Source organism: Astatotilapia calliptera, chromosome 7, assembly GCF_900246225.1.
Source record: "Astatotilapia calliptera chromosome 7, fAstCal1.2, whole genome shotgun sequence".
NCBI lineage: Eukaryota > Metazoa > Chordata > Actinopteri > Cichliformes > Cichlidae > Astatotilapia > Astatotilapia calliptera.
Genome location: NC_039308.1, coordinates 50,927,713 through 50,953,901, shown reverse-complemented (window position 1 = coordinate 50,953,901; position 26,189 = coordinate 50,927,713). Strand labels below are relative to the sequence as shown.

Sequence of the window (26,189 nt, the reverse complement as noted above, 5' to 3'; positions counted from 1 at the left end):
ATTGCCTAAACAAGTTATGTAGGCTTAAAGCAACAAAGATAAGTATCAGCTAAGCATTGCAATTAAGTTACATTTAGCCAATACACTTACGTAAATCTAACTTAACAGTATTGAGTTCAAACTAAGTAACAACATTTCTTAAAAGTTACTTAAAGCAGTTGTGTGGAACCACTTGACATAACTTTTTTAAGTAAATCTAATGTTTTATTTTTTTGAGTGTAGCTTGCTAACTATATCTGCTGTTTAGTGCTGGTGAGGTTAAGTAGGTTTTGTGGAAAGTAAAGTGGTGAGACTGAATTTCGTGGCAAAACCAAAACAGTGAGCTAAAAAGTGGAAAAATACTCGGGTTATATTTCCCCGTGGACTCATTATAGGCGTTCCTTTACACATGGGACCCACTGTGTGCAGCTTTAAAATCTGTACCTTTAAACGCCCTTTTGGGCAGGCGTGGGAATCCCCCCCTTTCCCCTCACTGACGTGTACAGAAATGCCAGCAACCTGTGAAATGAACACATCACACCTACACAGCCACTTCACTCCCACCATTAACACTGAACTTTAAGCGTCTACAACAGCTCTTTTCCCCCTGTAATCCATCTGCACCACAAAGCTCGACTCTCCTTGGGGACAGTGTAACATAAACATGTTCAGCTTGCCTCAGTATTTCCAAAGCCACCCACACAAGCCATACCCCATCTGAGAGAAAGGGGATCTGGGTCTAAATCAGTGTTTCTTTATTTAAAATTCTCACAAAACAAACTTTTAAAAGCTAATTCCCTTTTGCTCATGCAGCCGAGAGGCAATGAAAGCCCGGCCTTATGTTACAGGGTTGTGAGACCGTGGGCAGTGCAAAACAAACAGTTGTGAGCGCTGCCTTCCTTCCTTTGCTTTACAAGGGGATGCAGATTGGAGAACTATGTTGGCTGTTGTGAGCAAATCCACTTCATGGACTTTGACTGTTGGAAAACCACAGTCGGACAGAAAACAAGCTGCCTGGCCAGAGCTCATGTTTGAATTAGACGCAGTGTTGATTTACCTCCTGCCCAGAGTATGTAATCAAATGTCTAATGGACTCACTGCTCATTAGTAAATTAACACTTTTGAACATTTACATCATCAAGGCCGAACACGTGTTTTCAATTTATGAAAGGGAAACTTATTTTTGAGTTTTTGCTAACAGGGTGGAGATATTTTTCTCTGTATGAAGCTTTCTGAAAAATACTGAACATGCCTCATCAACCAAAGGCCAACGAAATGCCACAACACTTCTAAACACATGCCTCATAAAGATTTAAAGAGACTGTAAATAGCTACTTTAAAGGGTTTATAAATGCGATATTGTGGTTTATGTTAAAATACTATCACGCCAAATTGCTCTCAAGACAATCACATTTAATACAACAACTAAATGGGCAGAATGCTGATGATTTTACAAATGTATACAGAGTTTTAATTTCATATGTAAGCCACAGTAGCTTCATTTTACCTGCTTGACTTTGGTCTTCATTTAATTTTATTAGGCTATGAATCTGTTCATCTGCACAGCTCTACAGAGACATAAACACTACATCCATGAACAGCGTCCCCTCTCATTTAGTCATTTATTACTGCTGCTGTAATTTATTGTGTCTCAATACGTAGATGACCGAGCTCATGTAATTTTAAATGTTTGTCTGTCTGTGTTAGTTAAAAACCCCAGTAACAAAAGATGTGGTTGTCAGTAAAAGGACATGATGTCACTGTTCACCACATTTGACTACTTTAGGTTTATAAACAAACTTGAAAGTGTTTTCAACAAAACAACAAATCCCATAGTTGAATAAAGCAGAATTAATAGATACTCTTAGAGAGCTCTGCTGAAGGCCTAATACTGATATCTTTGATAGGACTGCAGCAACAATTCTTTTGCTTACTGATTGCAGCTGATTAGAGTATACACTAACTAGTCACTTTGTTAGTGTCCAACTCCTTGTTACCACAAATGTGACTCTCTAGGGTTGACAGAGAATGGCAGAGGAAGGCAACAGTAACTCAAATAACCCTTTATTACAGCCAAGATATGCAGGAGAGCATCTCTACTAACATAACCTTGAAGCAGAAGGGTTACAGCAGCAGAAGACCACACTGGGTAAGAGTGACAACGCCTGTCTGCTAACTGGTTCGATGAATCTAGATTTCAGATATTAGGCTCTGAATGTGGGAGAAACAACTTGAGAACATGGATCAATCTTGCCTTGTGTCGCCTTAAACTGGTTCCTTGAACATGAAATCACCAGATCTTAACCCATTAGAGCACCTTTGGAGTGTGGTGGAAGAGAGACACCCATCATGGACGTGCAAGCAACAAATCTGTGACAATGGTGTGATGCTATCATGTAAATATGGAGTAAAATCTCCGAGAAACCTTTCCAGCACCTTGTTGCTGCACAGAAAGATAATCTGAAAAGCATTTTTCTCCTCCCCTTCTTTGTATAACTTCCCTAGTGGCCATTTAGATCCAGCATAAGCTCATTTGATTTTTGACAACACTTCTTGGGAACTGTAACTTAGTCATTATGCATGTATTCAATCCCCTTAATTATCATCTTATTGGAAAGTTTTAAAGCATAATTTGCTCACTAATGTATTATGCCAAGTTTGAACTTTCCTATTCTCTTGTAATGTTGATATCCTCTCATGGACTCTGGGTTTTAAACAGTGTTCAGTGTTCTCTAGTTTTCTTAGAGAAGCAGAAAATTGAGAGGTGAAAACTGAAGCCTGGGAGTGCCGTGCCAGTCACTGTGCCCTGGTGAGAACGAAGCGGGTGGCCTCGCTCGACTCAGGATAAAGCTGTCCAGAGGCTGCCTTCAGCATCCGTGTCTGTCTGCCAAGCACTGCTAGCATGTCCCAGGGCAGGCTGGGAGGACAAGACCGTTCAACAAGGCCTCTACATTGAGTGCAGTCCATTTAAAATAACCTATGGATAAATAAATACAGGACCTAAGTTCACTGTACAGTAATTGGCCAGGAAACCAACAGAGACAAGCTCATTTACAGTAAATGCATCAGCTTTGAGTTGCTGAAGTGCACTTGGCTAAAACTGCATTATAACGATTTGGAAATTTCAAGTGAAGCATTTTTTTGACGTGTTTAAATATTCACAACGAAATGTCTCAGAAATATTACTCACTGGGAAAACAAAACAGCATTTGTGTGTCACGGCGCAAGTAAATATAGCACCATGTTAAATATAGAAACGTTATAGTGAGTCTTTCTAGATAATGGAAGAGCGACTAACACATCAAGAAAAAGACACATTTTAATAATAAATGATTTCATTTTTATTTTCAAAGACATGCAGAAATGTACAGATCTCTGTCTCTCTCGCTCTGTCTTAAGCACACACACTCACACACACACACATGCATCTGCGCACGACACACACAAAGTGGTTAGTCTGGCCTACCTTGTTGACCCACTGGCTTAGCTGTGGTTACACGCTGGACGCAAAGCACTCATTAATGATTTGAGCCTGCTCTTCGCTTGTGCAAACAAACAGACTCAGCCCATCATTACCGTAACACCATGTGTGTGTGGTCTTCTCCCTCAGACCTCTATTGATTCTTCAATTTTCACAGGGGCTGGGGCAACGCAAAACGGCGTGATTTGTCAAGTGAGTAAAGGACATGGCACATGCTGGCTTGTGGCATGTTATAAAACAGTTCACACACTGGCGGGCGCATTTTTCATCAGCCTCAAATATCGCACAGTAGTTGATGCAGCGGGTAGGGGCGCGTTCCACGGGCAATGCCCCAAGCCACAAAACGTAAAAACACCACAGTAGGTTTAACGTCGCGTGTAAAATGCAATTATAAACCAGGGTGCTTCTCCCTCTCCACCAGCTCCACTTTCTGCCCTCTGACAAAGCTATCTTTACACGGAGAGTCAGTGCAGAGCATATAACTGTAAGCACGGCTGTGTCTGTGATGCTTGGCACCTGGGCAGGAGTTTATGGTAATGTTTTGGGTGATAGGTCAGGGACAGGAGGGTGGTGGTGGTCACTGGTGGTGGCCCTGTGGGGCTTTAAGCCACGTCCAACTGCTCTGGTACCTGCCTCTGAGGTCAGATGAGAGGGGGGCATCAGACATTGAGCATATTGTGGTTTGGAGGTGGGTGAGTAAGGAGTAAGAAGCAAGAAGCCCCCCCTCTTCCCTAGAGCCTCAAGCACAGGGCTACTGCAGAGAGTCAGGCACCTCACCATTAACATCTGCCAAGAGAAAAATGCTAATGTGGTGGGCTCTGCATAAGGCCAGGTCAAAGACTCAAGCTCCGGACTTGTTTTTTTCCCTTTTTGGAATCAGTCTGAATCACATTTAAGTAAACCTTGATCAGGCACGGATTAATCATAAGATGAACAACATTTTAAGTTTTCACTAGAGACAAGCTTTAACACTGAATAGATGAGTGTAAGAACACTTCAGCAATGCCAGGCAGGAATCATTTAATCTTAAAAATACATTTTACAGGCAAAATGTCCAATGGCAGATTTCCTGTCTGAAAAATAATGATTTAATGCACCTATGCTGTAGACTGAGTCTGGACAGCATGCTTTTGTCCTGGCAGGACCTCCCCGACTCACTGTCTCCAGGAGCTTGACATTTATGGTTAACATTTTTTTAAAAAGGAGTTGTAAATAAGAAATCGGCCCCAAAGCATTACCTGAGAAGGATTATTATATATCGGGCAGCAGAAACAGACAAATCTTGCAGCTACTTGCAGATCAAATAAATGTCGGAGGAGGCCGTGTTTGGGTAACCCTGAACAGGAATTAGGTAATGTTCAGGATGTACGCCTCTTAAAGCGTGGAGCAGTGACCCTTCTGTGACATTCTGACTGAACAGGCCATTGTGCATTGTGGGTGAAAGTCTGTATTTGCAGCTGGAAAATAACCCAAAAGCTGTGAATTGATATATGTTATACAATGGAGATTGAGGTGTGAAATACAGTGTTAAACACCCTGAGCTACATTCACAGTATTGTTGGGATCCCGTTTTTTTCAGCGACTGACACAAAGAAATTACAGTAAACATCCATCCATCCATCTGATCACACCTAAAGTCAATTTAGAACCAGCAATTAACCTAACCTCCTGCATATCTTGAGGATGGATGGAGGATGGCAACAAATCCTGAATTTAAAACTTGGGGTGAATTCTGCAAGGCCAAAAACTATGACTATTCCAGCCATTTTCTCCAAAGAGGAACTCTGAACTCTATTACAGCCAAATGGAAAACCAACAAGCTGATCATGTCGTTGCACAATAGCTGCAGACCTTGATCATGTTGGCACATTATAATGAGAGATAAATTAAGCCATATCATTGTCAAACTTTACATGAATGTGGATTCGGGTGGGGGTGGTGGTGGTACAAAACCATTTTAAATGTTATTTTGAGTCAAAGTAACATACACAAGGGCTGGGTAATGGGAAGGGTTTATTTTTAAAAAAATAGTTTTTACGTAAGTTGGAAAAAAATGTATCATATTTGAACCTCTTCAAAGATCAATAACACCACTTTCAAATTATATCATTAAGGCAGACAACAAACTATGAGCTTGTTTAAAATAAAACAAGTCATCCTCCAATCTGGTAAACAAGAACAACTTTAAGATCCCGATGTTGGCTATTTCCTGATATATCAGTATTGACATTTATAATGGCCAATTAATACAAATATTATAAGGTAAAGAAGAGATGCTGTGAGTGTTGATGTTCCGTAATTTTTCCATCAGGGGGCACTCTGTGTTTTCTCTGTTAGCACCACCTGTTTGAAACTCCACAAACACAACAACCAGCTCATCCGAGCAGAGCTGGCCAGTAAATGAGTAGACTTGTGACAATAAACGATTATTTTTTAAACTGCATTGCCTTGTGATCTTAGCAATGGCAAATATTAGGGAAATCTGTGTATGTTTTGTGTGTCTGAAGGAAAAAAACATCGGCTGATTTTTAAATCACCAAATATCGGTATGAGTCGTAAAAATTCTATATTGTTCTCCTTTCTCCTTGTGTCCATGTGGAGCTGTCTGCGAAATGAGTGTACAGGGACCATCTACAAAGTGAGAGACTGAAAAATGACTTTGCCGGAAAAGATGTCATGTAGTTGGCACTCCCAGACTTCAGTTTTCACCTCTCATATTCTAAAACTTGGATCTTGTCCACACGTGCTTCTTCTTTGCATGATAGAGCTTTACTCTGCCTTTTTGTGAACATTGTCACGGTGAACTGAAAGTGTTCCTGAGCCCATGCAGTGATTTTCATGCCTGATTTTCCACCTTGTCCCTTCCACACTGAGATTTTTCCAGATTCTCAGTATCATTTGATGACATTATGTGCTGTAAATAATAGGGGTGCAACGATATTCGTATCGATATTGAACCGTTCGATACAGTGCTTTCGGTTCGGGATGCATATGTATCGAACAATACAACATTTGTAATTTATTTTATCAACTTTCCTTCTGACGATGCTGTCTGTGTTGAGCGCTCAGTGAATCTGCGTTCGACTACTCCGCCTAGGCTGCACTGTCGAGCGCAGATCCACTGAGCGCTCAACACAGACAGCATAGTCAGAAGGAAGAGCGCAGGGCAAGCTAGCAAGACAGAAGTTAAGCTCTCCTTGCAACATGGACCTCCTCCACCCTCATTCAGATCTGGCGTTTGGAATTATTTTGGTTTTCATGTGACGTATGACCCTGAAGGTAAGCGAGTCATGGACTAAAGTAAAACAGTATGTTGGATGTGCCATGCAATGCTCAATTACATGGGTGGGAACTAGTGTGTTAGCGCAGTTAGCTCGTTAACGTGTTGGCCGTCTAGCCCCATGCACGGGCGATCGGCGGTAGCTCGTTAACGGAGATTTGCCGTGTTGTGGCGTTAAGGTCATTTCAACGAGATTAACCTGAAAGCACTAGTGGGAACACAACGAATATGACTGCACATTTACGCCGACATCATCCTAGTGCAAAGACAAGTGGAAGCAGACAAAAAAAAGCAAGCATGCTACTAACTTTAGCCGAGTCATTTAGACAGCTGTTAGCACATGATTGTCCTTATGCTGCTGAGAATATAGCCCAGAAGAAGCGGATAGTATAGCTTTTATTTTGGAAAGAGACATTTCTCTGTAATAAACTCTCTTTTCCAAAGATGAGTGATTCCTCAATCAGATACAGGGCTTGCAATATCGCTAGCCCGACGTCCTGGGGCTAGCGATTTTTTTCAGTCGGGGTACCAAAATCTATCTCTTCCCTGCCCGTCGGGCTATTGTAGGAAGGAAAAATATATGTCAATGCTTTTGCATTCTTTCGGAAATGTAGCTGGGTAATTATGTCATTGGCATCGGTGAGCCACTGTCAATATGTGACATATTGAAGTCGCGTTTGAATTTGCGCTTGTTTTTTTGCTTTCACTTTGCAATCGTGCGAACTGTGTATAGAGAGCGACAGCACTGATCTGTGAGTGATGATAATTTGCGCACCAATTCCTCTGACATCGTCTTATTAATCGTTAGCTTACTATGCAAACATGACAAGTGAAATCTCCCGCAGCAAGCTTAAACATGTGAGAGGTTGATCGCGCAGAGAATCGCTGAGCTTATGTGAGTGTGTGTGTAAAAGCAGCAGGATATATATTTCAGTTCTGCTGAGCCAAATAAGACAGGTCAGGGTGAAGAAGTGACAGCCAAAGAAAAGCTTACCACAAAACGGAGAAGTTATGACAAATCAGACTATAAGGCAAAAAGAAAGTGCAGCTTTATGGTTTCATGGACAAAAGAATTTCTGTGGCTGCAATATGACGAGCTAAATAACCAGGGCTGCACATAAGTGGTCCGCAGGTGCGCATTCGCTGTCAAAATAAAAAACACACACAAGGGTTAGGGTTAAATTTAAAAACTGTACTTTTGAGTTAAAATATATATTTATAATTTTAATAAATGACAAATTAAAAAGGCATGAACATTTTTTTGTATCGAAAAAATATCGAACCGTGACACCAAAGTATCGAACCGAACCGAACCGTGAATTTTGTGTATCGTTGCACCCCTAGTAAATAATTAGGTATTCAAAGTCTTTACTGTTGTATGTTGAGGAACATTATTTGTAGACGCAGTTTTTGTAGACTGGTAAACCACTGCCTGTCTTTACTGTTGAAAAACTAATGTGCACTCTTAATACTTTTCATACTCATGTTACTGACCTGTTCTCAGTTACTCTAATTGGCTGCAAAAATGTTCCCCCAGCTGTTTTATTTTTTTTGTAGTACAACTTATTTTCAAGACTTTTGTTGATCCTAACCCAACTTTCTGAGACATGGTGCTGCCATCAAATCCAAAATGACCTTATTTTTCTACATTTTGTTTCCTCTCAATTTAAACATTTGACCAAATGTTGGTTTTGAGATTAGAAAGTCATTGGGTTCCATTTTTATTTACATTTAACACAGTGTGCCAAATTTTTTCTGACATTCTAGAAGCTCAATAATACAGGTCAGGGCAGGGTGGGGGGATTTGGTCAATTTGATGCTTATATTATTAAAATCTCATGATCATACAGTGCAAAAACAATGCATTAAATGTGCCACATCCCTAGGACTTATAAACATGATAGTTACACTTCATATGCATTTTTAAAAGTTCCCCCATTTTAAGTGAGTTTGTTAAAAAAAAAAGTAAACTCAACTTAATACAGATTTCATTTTATTCACTAAAGTATGTGCTTGATATTCAAAACCTGCTCTTAAATAAGTGACGATTTAAGCATCAATAAACCACCAAACGCAAAGAAAACAGAGCGGATCAATTTAACATTTTGCCTCAGGAGTACTTGTGAATAAAAATGGGCCCCTGTAGCCGAGCTGATGAAAATAGCTGAAGGTAAAAAGGAATAAAGAGCATTCCTTGGATGACAGTTATGATTGTTAGGTGTGAATGATCTGCAGAAAACTCCTCCAACTTCCCACAATTCGACATTATGAAGCATGCCTCAGATGAACTAACTGAAATGGTCCATACAGAAATTCGCCGTTAAAAAACCATTAAGAGGGGAAAGTAACTCTGCAAAAGTCATTCTTCAAGTGAGGTTTTCCAGGATAACAAACCTGAAGTTCTCATGTGAACAAATGGTCAAACGATCAAAGTCCGGACTGCGTAATAAAGGAACCATTATCAAACACACATTAAAACTTAAAACTTTATTCATTGCAGGTGATTATTGTCACATATTTATATCAAACAAGCTTATACTAAACTACAGATGTTAAAAAGAAATTCTACTGCTTTTATTTTTGCTAAAATGTTTTAATCCCTCTTAAAGAACAAACAGCATTCAGAGTTAAAGACGAACTTTGAGATAGTTATAATATAATAAAGGATGTTGACTGCGATCATAGGGAACTGCTAAAATCAAAATCATACATCCACATGGTGACTCTGAATGCAACTCCACAACAAAAGCAGGAACTGTGACTGCATCTTGAGACAGGATTTATGACCTAATAGGGTGGGCCAGTGCAGGCAATGGGTAAAAAGCATCTAAAAATAGATGATGAACTCTGAATTTAAAGATGAAATGAAGGTGTTTCTGTGAATGCAATGTGTGTCAATGCCGGTTGGTTCCACATTTTTTGAAAGTAGAGTGGGCGGGTGTGTATATGTTCTGTATGTGCGAATGTAAAGTAGGGGCAAAGTGAAAAGGATGAAAAACCGACAGGAATACTGTTCTGTGTTGAGAGTGCAATTTAGCATGAATCAAAAGCAGCTTTCCTGGCTCCTATTCCATATGCTGCAGTCTGCCAGGAAATGGGATTTTTTTCATATTTCTTGTAGGTAAAGTCTTTGCAGAACGGAATCAGATGAGGTATTTTTTCCCTACCAAATGTTTAAGTGTTGGAAGTTTGGGGCAGACTCACTGGCAGGAGAAGAAAGCTAAAATTTGGGAGACAGCAGGGGGGTCCGCCATATATTTGTCCTAGCCCCAAACCCTTTCTGGACACCTTGCTGAACTGAATCATGACTGCTTGTAAAATACAGAGCCCTCTATTAAATAATTTACCACCAACTGGTCTCCAGACTGCCCTGAAGTGATTCTAGTAATCATCACTGCACACAGAAATTATTTATGGTTCCTTTTCATGAGGATAAATGCCAGTTATTCCATCCAGTAAAACAGCAAGCTACAGCAACTACATAAATGACTCAGGATTTTGAATAAACTGTATTTACTGCCTTAGAAATAATATATAAATATTAATAGATGAACAATTGTGGAGTCTGTTCATCGTGTACATTACATTGCATTTTTTTACATAATAAAAAAAAGACTTACATTTAGACTTACATAACCAGCATTTGAATAAGTGCTGGTTATTATTGTAATAAACTGCAGGCACAATGCTGGGTTTCAAAATCCAAATGAAAAGAAAGAAAACCAAATAGTGCGTGACAAAATTCATCAGTAAAGCAATTCAAATATCCCAGCAACCTAAACAATATTTAAGAAAGAAAAGACTAAATCTGGAGTTATGTACAAACTGTCTGACTGTTAGTCAGACAGCTGATGTTATAGGGAAGCCTTTTAAAAGGACCCAAAACACAGGAGACAGAGTAAGAAAACAGAAAGCAACCGTTTTCATTAGCCCAGGTCAAGACTCAGAGACACAAAGTCCAAAAAGCAAGAATATAGAGGGGACCAAACTAGACATAGCTGTAGACAATCAAGACAGTGAGGGAGGGGAGGAAGTAAACTCAACACAGGACACAACTAACTACCAAAGTAAACTTGAATCTAACTCAAAGGACAACTTTTATACACAGACACAGACTCGCTGAACAAAAAGAACACTGAGGAAACAAAGTACAAATAATAGACTTTATAAAACAGTAAGGAGAACACAAACTAAAAGGCTTAAAATACAGGTGTGCATAATATAAACAGGAAAGAACAAAATATGAATAGTAAACTAGATAAATGCTAACAGTATATAGATTTCTAAAATATGCCGATTCCAGATTCGATTAATAAATCAAGAGGCTTTATTTCACTCTGCAAGCAGACGACAAAAATTACATTATGACAAGGGGTCTAATAAAAAATTTAAATATGGATTTCCTATTTAACAACTTTTATTAATATTTATTTTCCATTAGTCTGATTTCAGCTTAGTGTGAGAGTCTTTATGCATACAGCAGTCATTTATGGTCATGGTAGTTTCTCACTTACATGCTTTTACTGCGAGTGCACCTCATCTTGTGGAGTTGAGCTCATAAGTAACCGGCAATAGGATATTAACTGAGGTGACAACAAAACATGGTCACATGTGTAATAAAATCTTCCTGACGAAATGTTACAAACGTAAGCATGGATGAAAGAAGCCAACAGGGAAAGCACCATCTGAACTAGTGAGCCATGCAAACTCCAGGTAAGTCAAAAATTTGCAATCAAACAAAAGTTGTTGGCATAGCAGTGCAAACTTTAAACTAGAGGATCCTTGGCTTTTAGCTTCCTCCATGCTATGTTAACTCTATTGCTAGCATCTAGTGATGTGCTTTGTCATAAACATACAGAAACATTAGCCTGCTGTCACAGATACCAGACAAAGCATGCATGATTAAAGATAAAAAACAAGTGACAAAGCTTGTAAAAACAGTAGAGTTCTATTTAGCTCAATACAAATAGCTGTGCCGCATTTAGGACTTTAGCGTGGCACTGGTAGCATGTTTGATAAAACATAAATATATCTGTTTTGTGAGATGTGCAATTATATAAAAATCATCAAATTAAGAAACTATTCCAAAAACTTCTTTGTTTGCATACTGGTCTAGTAAATTATAAATGAATGTAATTTTCACTTATTTTTTAGCCCAGCTTTTCAAATGGTGACAGGAGTTGTAGTTCAAATTAACACTGTAAAACCTGACCCATGAAATAATTGCTAGAAAATTCATATTATTTTGAAACTCTAATGTTACTGAAACTTGGGGCACTTGAAGATTGAATGTCAATTTGTATATTTGAGTTTTAATTTTTTATTATTTTTGCTACATCTGGTATTTCTGCACAATTTATTGCTCACAGTAGCACTGCAAGTGTCTGATTGTGTACATCAGGCTTTTCAGAAAAAACAAAAAACAAAGGTTCAAATATAAGCAATGCATTATATTTAAAAAAGACACTCCTTCTTGCTGCATGCACTTCCACACTTGGGACATGATGCACTGTCTGTCAATGTGAGACTAAAAATACATGCACTTTTAGTCACAGAGGCACCTCTTATGTGAGAGTGCCAAGCTTTAACAAGTGCATTTATTAAATCACTAGGCACTCGAGACTCGGTTCAGCACCTGAATATGCATAGTGAACCTCAGGTTGTATACAGCTGCCTTAATGCAAACCTCAGTAGTCTCATTATGAGCTGAATATGAAAGATACCTCAGAACCCACTGTAACCATTTGGTGGTGAGCTGGTTTGCAGAGGCAGAGTGGAGGTGAACTGAATGGTCTGCAGTGAGAGGCTGTGGGTTGGGTTTCTCTGAGGTTATGGTCATTCTCCCCTGGGAAAGTGGTTAGGCCTGGCTGTTTACTTTGGAGTAACCCTGCCCCTCCCCTTATACCATTCACTCTCTGCTTGGTAACTCGTGATTACCTACACTGGTGCACACCTGTCATTTCTGAGCACCCAATGAAAATATACTAGTAGACTGCATTTTGAAAGTATGGCGAAATTCCATAGAAATTCCTCTAAATATATGTTTATTCATTAGTTTTTTTTCAGTACGCTGTTTGTTGTATGACTGGACTTTGCATCAGTGCCACGTTCATGTCACAGCAGGTGTGAGTGAAGGGTTGGTGGGGAGTGAGAGTGAGGTGAGGGTTGGGAGGTTGGGCAGGGTGTTAGCACTGGACTTAATGGGTAGGGGCTGAGGTAGCGCATGCATCTTCATCCAAAGAGGAGTTTGACTTTCTCTCAGTGCCTGTTCTCACACGGACTCACACAGGCTCACACACAGAGCTCTCAGCTCGGCTCAGCAGCTCTGACTACCGCAGATGATGCTTCAGTGCGACTTCACATGAGATTACTGCAGGACTGAGCAGAGTTGTGGCTCTGCAGCTGATGGGCTTCTCTTCTTTCTATCTTTATCCCACTTTTATTCGGACACTGGGAAGTTATAAATAGCTTAACACACACTGTTGGGAGGCAAATTAATGGAGTCGACTCGGAGGGGATTTCCCTAGGCTACATTTACACCAATGGATCTGCTCACAAGTTCTGAATGGGCCAAACTGTGTTTGGCACATTAATTTTCACACATCTTTTTTGTGAAATCATTTTTGCAAGAACATCAACACTTAAGAGCTTACGGTTTTTTGGGGGGATTTTCACTGGAAACAAAGTAAGTTTAAATGTTTATATTTTTAGAGGACTGTTTAAAGGCTGTGTGTGTCATTTTTCAGATGAAACGAACTCTACTGAAAAAACAGACACAGTTTAGGATTAATTCATTACTCATTAGAGAGACTGATGATATTCATTGTGTTGCTTACGTTTTTGCCTCAGGGATGTGCTCTATAGTCGTGCTTCATCAGTGGAGTCTGGCTGTGTTCTTGCTGTGCTCTCCGGTGACTCTCGATGGGAGACCAGTTGATGCACTTAGTAGCAGAATGTGAGTTACCTTTGTGATACCTTTAAAAAAACGAATAAACAAATTCTATGCAAGATTTCGAAAAGCTAGCAATTTAAGAAAAAAATATTTGAGATTTTCTGCAGTTTGAATATTTTAAAGTAAGGCATGGGATGTTTTCTCTGTTTTAGGTCCATATCAAACTCAGATTAGTGACAGCTCTCACACTTGTTTATGCTGCCACCTACTGTATTGAGGTTTCATAAAGCTTGACCTAAAATTTATAATAGCCAACCACTTCTTCTATTAACTTAACACTGAGATGTCAAATAAAATTTAAAGTTGGAACAAAAAAAGTTCTTAAATGACTGACTGAGAATCAGACACTTTATTAATCCCAGAGGAAATGATATATTCCTCTGGGATTAATGTTCAGCAGTAATCTAAGAGATATCAGAGACTGAAACGGATTTCTAATAGTCCACCATGTGGCTTTTTTACTACCTTTGTTTTTGATACAATTTAATCTAACTTTGGCACTTTTTTTTTTTGCTGTAAGGAAGAGGTCAGTAGGCCACGCCCAGCTGATGCATGATAAGGGCCGCACCATACATGAGTACACGCGCCGCATGTGGCTACACGAGCTGCTGGAGGAGGTGCACACGGCTGATGATCGTGCTCCACCTGCACAAAGCAGAACCTCGAGCCAAAGCTTCAGTGGAAACCACCAGAAGCCCTCGGGGGCCACCAAAGATCTCTCTGACAGGTTCAGGCAGGACAGAGTGGGCCCTAACCTCCCTCAGGAGACCAACAAAGCTCAGGCTTATAAGGAGTCACTTAAAGTTGCCACCAAGAGGAAAAAAAAGGTGAGGCTGGGCCGGCGTAGAGAAAACGATAAGAAGAGGAGGCGAGCACGGTCTGTTCTAACAAAGGCGCCACCACGGATGGCTATCTAAAAGCAAAAAATTAAAAAAACAGTACCCTTTATGTACTGCACTAAGACACTGACGCAGGCTGACTGATGCCTGACAGACTAACGATGCCAGACTCAGTCACTTTATATCTTAACCCTGAGTTTGTGCTTGTATATTAATATTTGGCTTTGTTGTTTGTATTTTTGCTGTAAAACAATCTCACACTTCATTTTAGTTTCATGATAACACCTGCTTAGGTCCATATTTATTTGGAAAATCTTTACAACTCTGCAGCCCTGATATACTTCCAAGCAGTGATATGTTTTGTAGTTTCAGATGTATGCAAGAGCACGGGAGGAAGTATTTATTTCCTATACATGATAACTTCTACAAATAATGCGATGCTGGGCACCCTGCTTTTTGTTTGGCTCTGAGTGCTGACCGTTATGGACCTACACACAACAAACTGGTCAATGAATACATCAGTTCATAATTTATTGTACTTTAAAATGTATATTTATTTTGTGAATGTATTTCAGTGCTGCTGACTAAATCCCATAATGCACTTTAGCTATATCCTGTATATGTTCTTTTGTGGTTGAGATTATGGTTTAGTAATTTTTTTTTCTATGATGGTCCTGCTTTTCTTTCACACCTTAGATAACTCAGCGTACGCTTCATTAAACCCACTTCAATCACTTAACATTGGATTTTTCTTTTACATTAAGCCAGAATCATCTGCTGGATAATGTTCTGCACGTGCACTGAGGGCATACTGTATAATTTTCCAGTTATTCAAACATTAAATATGTAGTCCTTAGAGCTATTTTTTTTATTCTCTGTGTCTTTATTACCAGGATATATGCAGCTCAAATGGAAAATCTGGCATTAAGAAAGAGCCAAAATGATTTGCTGAGAAAAATTATTCAAACAATTTGATTAATTGGGACTCCTTCTAAAAATAAAGCATTTAATATTTTTAATATTTAATTTTTGACTGTGAGACCAAAATAAAGCAAAAACAAAAAAAAAAGAGAAAAAGAAGCGTATAAAGGCACTGATAATTGTGAATTTGTTATTCAAATTATACAAATGTAGAAAATAAGAGAAAATTTAGAAATGGCAAATTACTAAGAGACTAATAATCCTCTAAAACCATGGTTCAAGTCACAGCTCAAGTCTTTAGAGAGGATGAATTAAGAAAAAACATGAAAAAAACATTTTATTTTTAGTTTTTTACCACAGACCTGATCATATGATTATCAGCAAAATATCCCCCTTTAACCAGGCATTGCCAGCTCCTCGTGGGTGTCACACTACAACATTATGATGCAGTGAACTGTGTCGGTCTGTATCACCTAGAAATCCTAAACTCAATGGCCAACTTGTTAGGTAGATATGTTGAGCTACTCACAAATGCAACTATCTAATAAACCAGTCACACCTTGTGTATTTAGCCATGGGCACAATGACCTGAATGACCTGCTAAAGCTCAAGTTTAAGAATGGGAAAGCAAGGTGATTTAAGTGACTCCGAACGTGGCATAGTTGTTGGTGCCAAATAGCCAGGTCTGAATATTTCAAAAACTGATGGTCTACTGGAATTTTCCAACACAAACATCTCTTGGGTTTACAAAGAATAGTCTAAAAAAAGAGAAAATACTCACTGAGTGGCAGTTCTCTGGGTAAGAAATGCCTTTTTGATGCCAGAGATCAGAGAATGGTTAGATTGGAAATACACTCACACAGCACCACAAATCAACCTTTGATGAAGCCCACACCAAGTGCTGTGCTAAGAGCAAAAACCCAAGGATAGAAATTACACAACTTCACAAAAACTAGACAATAAAATAGTTGAAAAATGTTGCCTGGTCTGATGAGTCTAGGTTTCTGCTGCAGCATTTGGATGGTAGGACTAGAATCTGGCATTAACAACATGAGAGCATGGCTCCATCAATGGTATCAATGGTTCCAGCTGCTGGTGGTATAATGGTGTTAGGGATATCGTCTTGTCACACTTGAGCCCCTTAGAAATGAAGTGAGCATCACTTGTATCCCACAGCCTGAGTAATGTTACCCAGTAATCGCTTTTTCACAGTGTACCCGTCTTCTAATGGTTGTTCCCAGCAGGATAACTTGCTCAGATCATCTTAAACTGGTTTCTTGAATGTGATCATTAGTTCACTGCACTCACCAGCCTCCACAGTCACCAGATCTCTACCTGCTGGACCACCTTTGGCATGTGATGAAACAGGAGATTCACATCACCAATCTGCAGCAATTGTGTGATGTTGTCATGTCAACGTGGACCAAAATTCCTGAGGAGCATCTTTAACATAAAAAGTTAAGGCAGTTCTGAGAGCAAAAGGGGATCCAACCCATTATAAGTAAACTTGGCGTTCAGTACTCTTTTATATCCTACAGATGTATGTATGCAATATATACATTTTCTGACAACACAAGGGATTATTTGCATCATCAATAACTAATCTGAGCTAGAAAATGCAATTTTTAAGAGCCTATTGTGACCGTGTGTTGCCTTTGAGATCACTACCAAGTTGCTTTTTTTATTTTAACCAGCACTTCAGAATAGAAACATATTCAATGAATTCTGTGAATCATATAAGATTACAACATTGTCTGAAAAAACGTTTATCCAATAACTGATTAATTATTATATTATATTGTTATTATAGTGCTCATAGTAAGTTTTCCCTCAAAGTCTTTGAAAAATAGTTACAAATGCTGTATTATTATCAAGATAAAATAGTACGAATAATAGTAAGTGTAACATTTGGGTCAAAACAGACGTTTAAAATGTTTGCTGAAGGTAGCAGCGTGAAAAACAGTGTTGTTGACTTTCGGCATGAACAGAACACAATGAAGCTGTTAATGTTCCACTTGAGAACACGTGGCACTTTAACAGCCACTGAACGTAAGATACAGACACCGATAATGGAGGGGTTAGCAGATGCATCGACGTCAGCTATCCTGAACTAAGAGCAGCAGTGTACACCATTAGCTAAAATGAGTCATAAAAGCTGTGGAAAGCCTGATAAAGCCACCGTTAGGAGCCTGCAGCTCACACTGAAGAAATCAAACAGTGCAGAGAAAAATTAATATCTATAGACGTGAAAGAACAGAGAACATAATCAATGAGCTAGGTGGGGGTTTTTTTGACATCGCTCACTGGCCATATTATGGGATTAGAAAAACAACAAAACAAGAGAAAACAAAAACAAAACATCAAAAAAACATAATACGAGCAAAAGATGGTTTATAATACACCAAAGACTAGTGGTAAAGAGAAAGGTAAGCACATTTATATTCATGCATTTATCTTTATATTCTCTCAGGTTACATTTGATGTAGAGTTGTCAGTATTTTGCTCCCTCTCTTTGGTCCACACATATAACCAAATGCACACTGCAGGTAAGTACTGGTGAAAAGCTTGTGAAGCTAATGCTAGTTTGTTGCTATCGGGGTGGCTGTAGCTCAGGTGGCTGAGCAGGTCAGCCAATAATCAGAAGGTCGGTGGTTCGATCCCAGGCTGCATCCTGGCTGCATGCCAAATATCCTTGGGCAAGATACTAACCCCATGTTTGCCTACTGGTGGTGGTCAGAGGGCCCGGTGGCGCCTGTGTCCGGCAGCCTCGCCTCTGTCAGTGCGTCCCAGGGCAGCTGTGGCTACAATGTAGCTTGCTATTGCCTATGGGTGAATGACTGAATGTAGTGTGAAGCGCTTTGGGGTCCTATGGACTAGAAAAGCACTATACAAATGCAGGCCATTTACCATCAAAGACAGGTCGCTGCTGCGCCTACTTACGAAACATAGATAACATAAATCCATCTTTCCCTCTGTTTCTTAGTTGTGGTGGAGTGTTTTATGGGGTAGTGAAGGTGAACTTTGACCTTTTGGTTTTAAAACATTATTATTTTATCATTTTATCCTATTAGAAATTTGTGTAAAATTTTTGTAAGAATTAGAATAAGAACTTGTTTTATGAAGTAAAAATAAAATCTAATCAGTTCATCCTTGAGTCCAAGTGAACATTTGTGATGAATAATAAGAAAATCTCAAGAAAAACATCTCAGGGCTAAGATATCACATTCAAACATAAAACAGTGAAATTGGCACAATATCAGCTTGAACTGCCAAATCTTCGAAAAGCTTTCATTCTGTTGCTTGTGTTCAAGAACAGACGTTTCTAGTTCTAAATAGACTTCTGACAGGAAGTGTTTGGCTCACAGGGCATACGCACTCAGACATTAAACATTTCATATAAATACAGTGAATTGGTTGTGAACTCCTGCAGTAGGCCTACCATCAAGGGTAGGCCTACTGCAGTAGCCCCGTTTTCTTTCTTTTTCATGTTTTAAATGCAAAAGAAATCTTTCCCTCAAGTAAAACTTATCACTATCGTACTGCAAATATCACATTAGTGAAATGATCAACACTTTTGTTTGATTAGAGGTTAAAGAAAAACTGCTACTGTTTACTTTTGCAATGCTCATTGCTGCTGTTGCCACACATCTTATAGGGCATTCACATTTATCAGTGTGTTTATCATCTGCTCAGGTTTACATAGGTGCCTAGTTAGCTTTGATGATTAATTGCCAGACCAGACCTTTTACAAAGCACCTTTTATGTCCCTAAATAGGCCAGTGTTGTCTATTCATGTACTGCTAGACTACAGAGCTTCAAACATCATATAACAAAACTAAGAAACATGAATGCTAACAAAACACGTATGCACTGTATATCACTGATCTCTCCCAGAGTGACCAGAGTCCATTTCTCTTTAAACCTAGTCAACCAGAATCAATCTGGCCCAAGTAATGTTTGCCTTTCTTGCCTTCACATTCAGCGATCACACTTTGTAATGAGTCCTTAGAGGCTCTCACATCTCACAGTTTGTTTTAACGGGATACAAACCAGCAAATGTTTCATTTTACATAATGAGGTTAGTTCACTTGTGGACATGAGCTAATAATGGAGGTACAACAATGGTAAGTAAAAAATGATTAACCTGATGTCTCTTTCCAGTGCTATCACGTCTGAGTTAAACCATATTAATTTGTTTAACACTATATTTAGTGTAAATGTAGATATTTAGTAGCTTTCAGCGTTGTCTTAAAGTGATATTGAAATAAATTTGGCTTGTCAGTAAACAAAAGTGTTGATCAGTACATTTACTCTGCCTTGCATCATATATGTGTTTTGGTATATATGTGTCATTTACTGTGACACGTAGGTCTACACAAGCCTTACAGGTGCCATGTGATGAAGCTGTCACTTGTGTGTTAACATTAAGCAGAGTAAATGTGATATAAACAGGACTTCAGTTTGTTGAGTCATTAATCGGGATTTTATTTCCCTAATTAATTTATTGTTCTTTTTTAACCCAAATCTCAAAATCCAAATGTCATTCTTTTCTGACAGATGATGTCACTCCGATGACAACATGGCTTTTCCCAACACCTATGGGTTAATCTTTGCCTGTACCTGTGGTGTGATCCTGGGCATTGGGCTGTGTGCCAACCTGCTGGTCTTCTCTTTGTTTGCCAAGTACAACACACTGCGTAAGAACCGGCTCGATATCCTTCTGTTCAGCATGACTCTGGCTGACTTCCTAACTCTCCTGCTCATCCCTTTCACACTGCACTCTGCTGTAAGTCACTCCTGGCCTCTTGGTGACATCTCCTGCAAGGTTTACCAGTTCCTGCTAGCCTTCAGTCTGGCAGCTAGCACCTATTCGCTATGCGCTGTGTCCATGACCCGAGCCATGATCATCACCAACCCGTACCAGCCTCCCACCATGGATCTGGTCATTCTTATGTTTGTCTTAGTCTGGGCCCTCAGCTTCTTTATTAGCCTGCCTCTGCGAATGTTTGCTACCAAAAAGAGCATGGGCCCAAACCTGACGAACTTCACCTTCTGCCTTCCAACCATTCATGAGCACCACTACCAAGTGGTCCTAAGCCAGTTTGTACTTTACTACTTTATTCCGATGCTAGTCATTGCATTCAACTATGTCCGTCTGGCTCTGTTTCTCCACAAGAGTCCCGTAATGTCAGTGTCCAGTGCCAAAAACACCCGCAGAGCCTCTGTCATGGTTTTCTTGGCTGCAGCTACCTTCTCAGTGTGCTGGCTGCCTAGTTATGTGCTGGAGCTGTGTGTGTACCTGGGGCTGTATCGCCACAGAGCGGCTTGGGATATATTCCACTTTATCTGTACTGTGCTCCAATACCTGCACCCCTGTGTCAACCCAGTGCTCTATGTGCTGCTGTCTAAGCGCTACCGCCACAGGAGGGCAGCCTGGCTCTTCAGCTGTAACAGGAACAGGGTGCAGCCGCAGGTCACCAGTGTTACCACAGACAGCCTTTAGAGTCAGCTGATTTGTTTGTGAGCTGAAGACACCTTTTTGTTACAGTTACTGTTTGTACAAATCAAAATTTCTGCTGTGTCTGCCATTTTTTTTAGTTGTTGCTGTTGTTGACATTTGTGATTATTTCAGTTTCCCATTCCAAGTGTGCGCTTTAAATATAGAAGTAAGTAGACATCAAAAGTCTATTTTCAGGCGTGACACATCTGCTATGTGCCTTAAAAAGCAGGAGGAATCAGTTTCTGTATCGCTATCTTAATGACGATTTGTCTTTGAAACAATATCCTACTTTATTTTTACAAATGACTGTGATTTCCCATCACCATCGGGGGGTCAATTTTCTTTCCCCATCATGTTGAAATGTGTTTGAGGATTAATACAGATCTGATTACAATTTATCTGTTTTAACAGAAACACATTCAGAAGAATCATGAGATCACAATCACTAGAGAAACCGTCTGTATTTGTGGTGTAAATGTAAAAACATGTAGAGGTTTTTCAGACTTAATACATCATGAAGCCTGAATGTTTTTGTATCCCTGTTTGGATTTTTTCCTTCACTTTTTTTAAGAGAAACTTTGTACACAATCTTTCACTGTTACCTTCACTACTTACACACTAAAATTTCAGAATAAAACTAATATGATGACCTCAATTATTCTGTAGTTTTATGTTTTTAACAGTAAATAAACAGATGGATAAAAGGTCAGGACACTGATTGCACACAGTTTGCTTTTTCTTTTGTTTTGCCGCAGTGTTTCTCTTAAATATTTGCTTCTGTTTCTAGGAATATAATAACAAGCCTCATAAAACACGCTGCAGTGTTCAGGTTGCTGTTGTGACAGTACTCCATATCATTCAGAGAGGATCTCATCCTGTGGTTCAAAGCACTCCAGTCTCATCCATCTGGAAAAAAAGTGGAATTTGTAGTCCTTGTTCGGCTCTGATGACCAGCTTTGAGGTGGAGGGCCACTCTAATCAGAACCTGTAGCAGGTGTAGAACTAGCTCGTGTGTGATTAAGGTTACCACCAGAGGCTGCAGTCAAAGATGGTGGGCACTGAGTTCATTGACAGGGTGGGAGACTCACTAGAAACCAGCTGATATTGATACTCATTTTTTTTTGTCATAAAGTACACAGAAAGTAGAATATTGCTTGGAGAGAAACTTGAAATTTAATTATTTAATGATTTATTTGAGAAAGCTGGTCTGCTTCCTGTTACTCTCTACACATGTGTGCACATACCTCCACCCCCCACCCACCCTGCCACAAATCTGGTTTCCATTCACAGAGCAGCTATTCTTCCAAACAGCCATAAATCATTCAGTAAATTTTGCTACTTTGGCATCTAATGGCTATTAAATATGGACTATATGATCCAGTAGTATTACACTACATTACATGTAATGAAGAACCCAGAGGTCAGCCGCAGCTTTCACCTTCACACAATTCAATTGAGCCATCAAAAGTGACATCTCGAAAGCCTCGGGTCCAAACTCTCACACTGGAGAGTTCACGTAAGCGTGATTTTGTATTTGATATTTCTCTTAATGCTGTTTTGTGATTGTCTGAGGGCAGTGACTGCATGATATAAGGTGATGCGATCAGCTGTTTACTGGGGGTTTAACCACATCCTAACTGCACAATCAAACCTTACCAATAATGTTCATTTAAAAATGAGCTCAACCCTTCAAGAGCTGCTGATTAACCACATGGCAGCACCGCCAACAGCGGTTGATATTTCTCTTTCACAAAAAGATCACAGGTCCCAGATAAAAGCCCACATCTATGTTCACACTCTTTGATGAGACAGGCCTAAAGTTTGTGGAGGGTGTAAGATGATGACTGTGTATCAGGTGTTGTGGTTAAACAGAAAGCAGAGTGAGAGAAGTTATAATGAGGCTGGCTGAGTTCTGGCAGCAAGTAATAGGAGACAACCAGCCCCTCCCTCTGTCAGCTTGCCCCCTGACTTTTGGCCTTCTCTTTACCGTACAGCTGGCCTGACTTGTACTGACCAGTAAGGCTAGTAGTCAGTCCCTATGCTGTATGTGGTGAGACAATAAAGAATGCACGCAGAGTGTTTCAGTGTAGCAAAAACAAATGTACTGTTTTCAGAGGAAGATTAGTGATAAAGAACTTGTTCTGATGGCATTTGTCAAAATAACTTTATTGTGGCAAAGCTAGAGGATGCTAATACAATTTAGCAGGGAAAAAACTATAGGTAACAATGTCTGGTTATTAAATAGCTTGCCAGGCTATAAGTTGTGCAGTCGTAGCCGATTGGTTGGTCCTTTGTGGAACAATAGCCAATACGATCAGAGCTATTTGTGTGTTTTAAGTATGAGGATAGATCAAAAACTATTAAGAAAACATGGATGTAGCTCAGAGGTATGAAAAACTAAGTAAATACGAGGCAACTTTAAAATTCCTCTCTAATGGCCAGCAGGGGACGACTCCTCCGGTCACAGAGGTCCTGTTGTATGGAAGTTTTATTTTATTTTGAAATCAGTTTAATTCACTGTAGTTGTTGTTATTGCTGCTGTGGTAATTAGGTTTTTACTGTGTTGTTTAGTTTTTGCAGTTTTGATGTGATATCTTCCCGTGTTACCCCTTGTGAAGACTACTAAGAACTTCTACCCTCTCTGTGTGTTTAATGATAATCCTATTTCTAGTGATATTTTTTTGTTTATTTCCCATTTTTCTTTAAAGCTTTCTTTGCATTCTTGTCTTGTTTTACTTCCTGTTTTGTGATTATCTCACCTCTGTGTCACTTTTACCTTCATCTCATTCCTCTCCTGTTTGTCAGTCCCCAGACAGTCGTCAGTTTAAATATAGTCCTGTCTCCTCTCTGGCAGAGGATCTGTGTATGTTCCTGGATGTGTCCCCTTCCTTGTAAGATTTACTCAGTGTGTACTCCTGGTGTCTTTGGCTGCCTGTGTTTTCATACTTCTCTTTTCGTTACCTTTGAACTTTTCATCAGCAGCTAAAGCTTGCTTTCACTTATTTTGCCTCTGTATTTGGGTTGTCAGTGCCATACCCTGATAGGTGGCTGCACCCAGGTCACATGAGCGGTTGTTGTCCTGGGAGTTTGCTCACTTGTGCTGGTGATATCATTTGTTTGCATGTTTTGTTAGTGTGGTGTTTTACTTTGTATTAGCAGTTCAGTTTGCTTACTGACAGAATAAGTGCCCCAGTAGTGTGTAGTTGGCTTCCAGCAAGTGTTGTATGACTTTCCTCTTCATCGTTCTTTCATCCCTTATAATGCAGTTTTACTCATGCTGAGTTGTGGCCTCAGTTGAAGCCCAGACGTTGCATCATACACACACACACACACACACACACACACACACACACATACATATATACACACTTACTTATAATATGTATACTGTGAGGGACTGAGATGGTTAGACACGAGGACACGGTGGGTATTTTGAAAAAGTGCATTTTATTTACCCCCAAAATGCAAAAATATACTGTCACAGCGAGTGAGATGAGCCGTGTGGAAAATAAAGGAGGATCCAAACGCAGGCACTTGTACAGGTGTGAGGGTGGTTTATTAAACACAAAAATGAAATGGACAAACGGCAAACGGAGCAAAGACTAAACTAAACTGGGAACAAACTGACTACAGAACACGAACCTGGACATGAATGAGAGTGGGCGGAAAAAGATGACGGTTGACAGCAGGGAAACACACAGATGAAGCAGGGTGGATACATAGAAGACGCGACTTAAATACACACAGAGAAACACAGGGCGATTACACACAGGTGGGGAACACAGCTGGGAGTAATCAACAAGACGACACAGAGGTAAAACTGAACACACACACACACTCACATGAGATGCAGACCTTCACAATAAAACAGGAAACAAGAACACTACACAAAGACGCAGACTCGACACTGAGCGACAGACAGAAAAAAACACATGGAACTAAACCCACACAAAGCATGAGAACACAAACAAGAGAACAATTCCTGATGCAAAATTAAACCAAAACATAATAAACTCAAAATACTGGGTAGAAACTGACCCAGAACCGTAACATGTACAAAATGAACTAACACTGAGCAGTTAAAACAGGGCAAATGAACTGAACTCAAGTCAAAATAGCAGCTTTATTAACTGCTCAACAAAATAAAATCATCTAACAGCAAAGAATCAAAACTAACAGTTAGTTTAAGGCTTACCTCAAATTAATACTTCACTTAATGTTGAATAAATGAAAAGTAAAATGCATAACAAGAGTTGTGCGTCATATTTTTGTACAGTGTGCTTGAAACTAAAAATACTCCTATTGAATAAAAATGCTGGTGCACTGGGTTACCAGCTCCAGTGTTTTGTGCTGCATCATACCTACATTAGAACTGGTGACCTATAACACCTGTGGTCGATGAAGGAATCAACAGCAATGTCGAAAATGATGTTAAAATAAGTACTAACAATGCGCTAAAAAAAGTCTTAAATCCAACACAAATGGCCTCATTCAGAATGGGTAAAGAGTGTTTACCCATTACAGCTGACATGAAAGCTCCATGTTGTTTTCATGCACATGAGAAAGTTGAAAAGAAAGCAGGGACTGGAGCTGGAGCTATTCTACTACAGGCACCTAAAGGTGACCACTGTCTCCGTCACGGTGATGGCAAGGTGTTCAGAGGATAGAGCAGGCAGCTTAGCTGGCCCATCCTTTTTCTTGATCCATGTAAGACTTTCCTTAACACAGGTGAAAAATGCCAAAAGATCCTCTGCCACAGTGTAGAGGTGACAAGATTAGTATTAAGAACATGTCATAGCAAAGTCTTTACAGGACAGCGCAAAAATCAAAGGGATTAAATGCATCTGTTTTATCTATTGCTGCCATCGATGCAGATTTCACTGCACTTTTTAATGATCAAAACAACAATTTATACAGTTATACTGACCAATCTTAATAAGTCCTCTTATAAACATTTCTTGTAACAAATTATCCTGTTAATACAATATCATGTTACACATAATAAGTTAATGTTTGGCCAACACACACAGCAACACAGCTACATTTTATGAATTCCTCAGAGACCCCATTCTTGATGCAATCCACGAGTTAAGCAATGCAAATAGCTGACAGAAAATAGTTGTGGCTACACACTGTAAGATCAGAGGGCTCCAGCCATGAGCTAATCATTCCATATGCCATATAGGCAAGTGTTGAAGGAGAGTTGTCAGTTTATTTATAGGAGTCTCTAAGGTTCA

The 26,189-nt window shown here is 39.6% G+C and overlaps 2 protein-coding genes across 2 annotated transcripts; both read left to right on the top strand.

The window, feature by feature from the left end:
- Positions 1-12,994: 12,994 nt before the first annotated feature.
- On the top strand, positions 12,995-15,362 carry LOC113027455 (parathyroid hormone-related protein-like). Its single transcript, XM_026177065.1, has 3 exons — positions 12,995-13,425; positions 13,590-13,695; positions 14,213-15,362. The coding sequence occupies exons 2-3, from the start codon at positions 13,592-13,594 to the stop codon at positions 14,607-14,609; spliced, it is 501 nt and encodes a 166-aa protein (XP_026032850.1). The 5' UTR covers positions 12,995-13,425; positions 13,590-13,591; the 3' UTR covers positions 14,610-15,362.
- A 4,065-nt stretch (positions 15,363-19,427) lies between these two features.
- Positions 19,428-21,597, top strand: LOC113027454 (galanin receptor type 2). Its single transcript, XM_026177064.1, has 2 exons — positions 19,428-19,576; positions 20,010-21,597. Exon 2 carries the CDS (start codon positions 20,032-20,034, stop codon positions 20,953-20,955), a length of 924 nt encoding a protein of 307 aa, XP_026032849.1. The 5' UTR covers positions 19,428-19,576; positions 20,010-20,031; the 3' UTR covers positions 20,956-21,597.
- The last annotated feature ends 4,592 nt before the right edge of the window (positions 21,598-26,189 follow it).

Bases quoted from the DNA above. Each gene is read 5' to 3' on its own strand.
- LOC113027455 (XM_026177065.1), top strand. From the start codon at position 13,592: ATGTGCTCTATAGTCGTGCTTCATCAGTGGAGTCTGGCTGTGTTCTTG. The intron at 13,696-14,212 runs GTGAGTTACCTT...TTTTGCTGTAAG, and splicing joins GATGCACTTAGTAGCAGAAT to GAAGAGGTCAGTAGGCCACG.
- LOC113027454 (XM_026177064.1), top strand. From the start codon at position 20,032: ATGGCTTTTCCCAACACCTATGGGTTAATCTTTGCCTGTACCTGTGGT.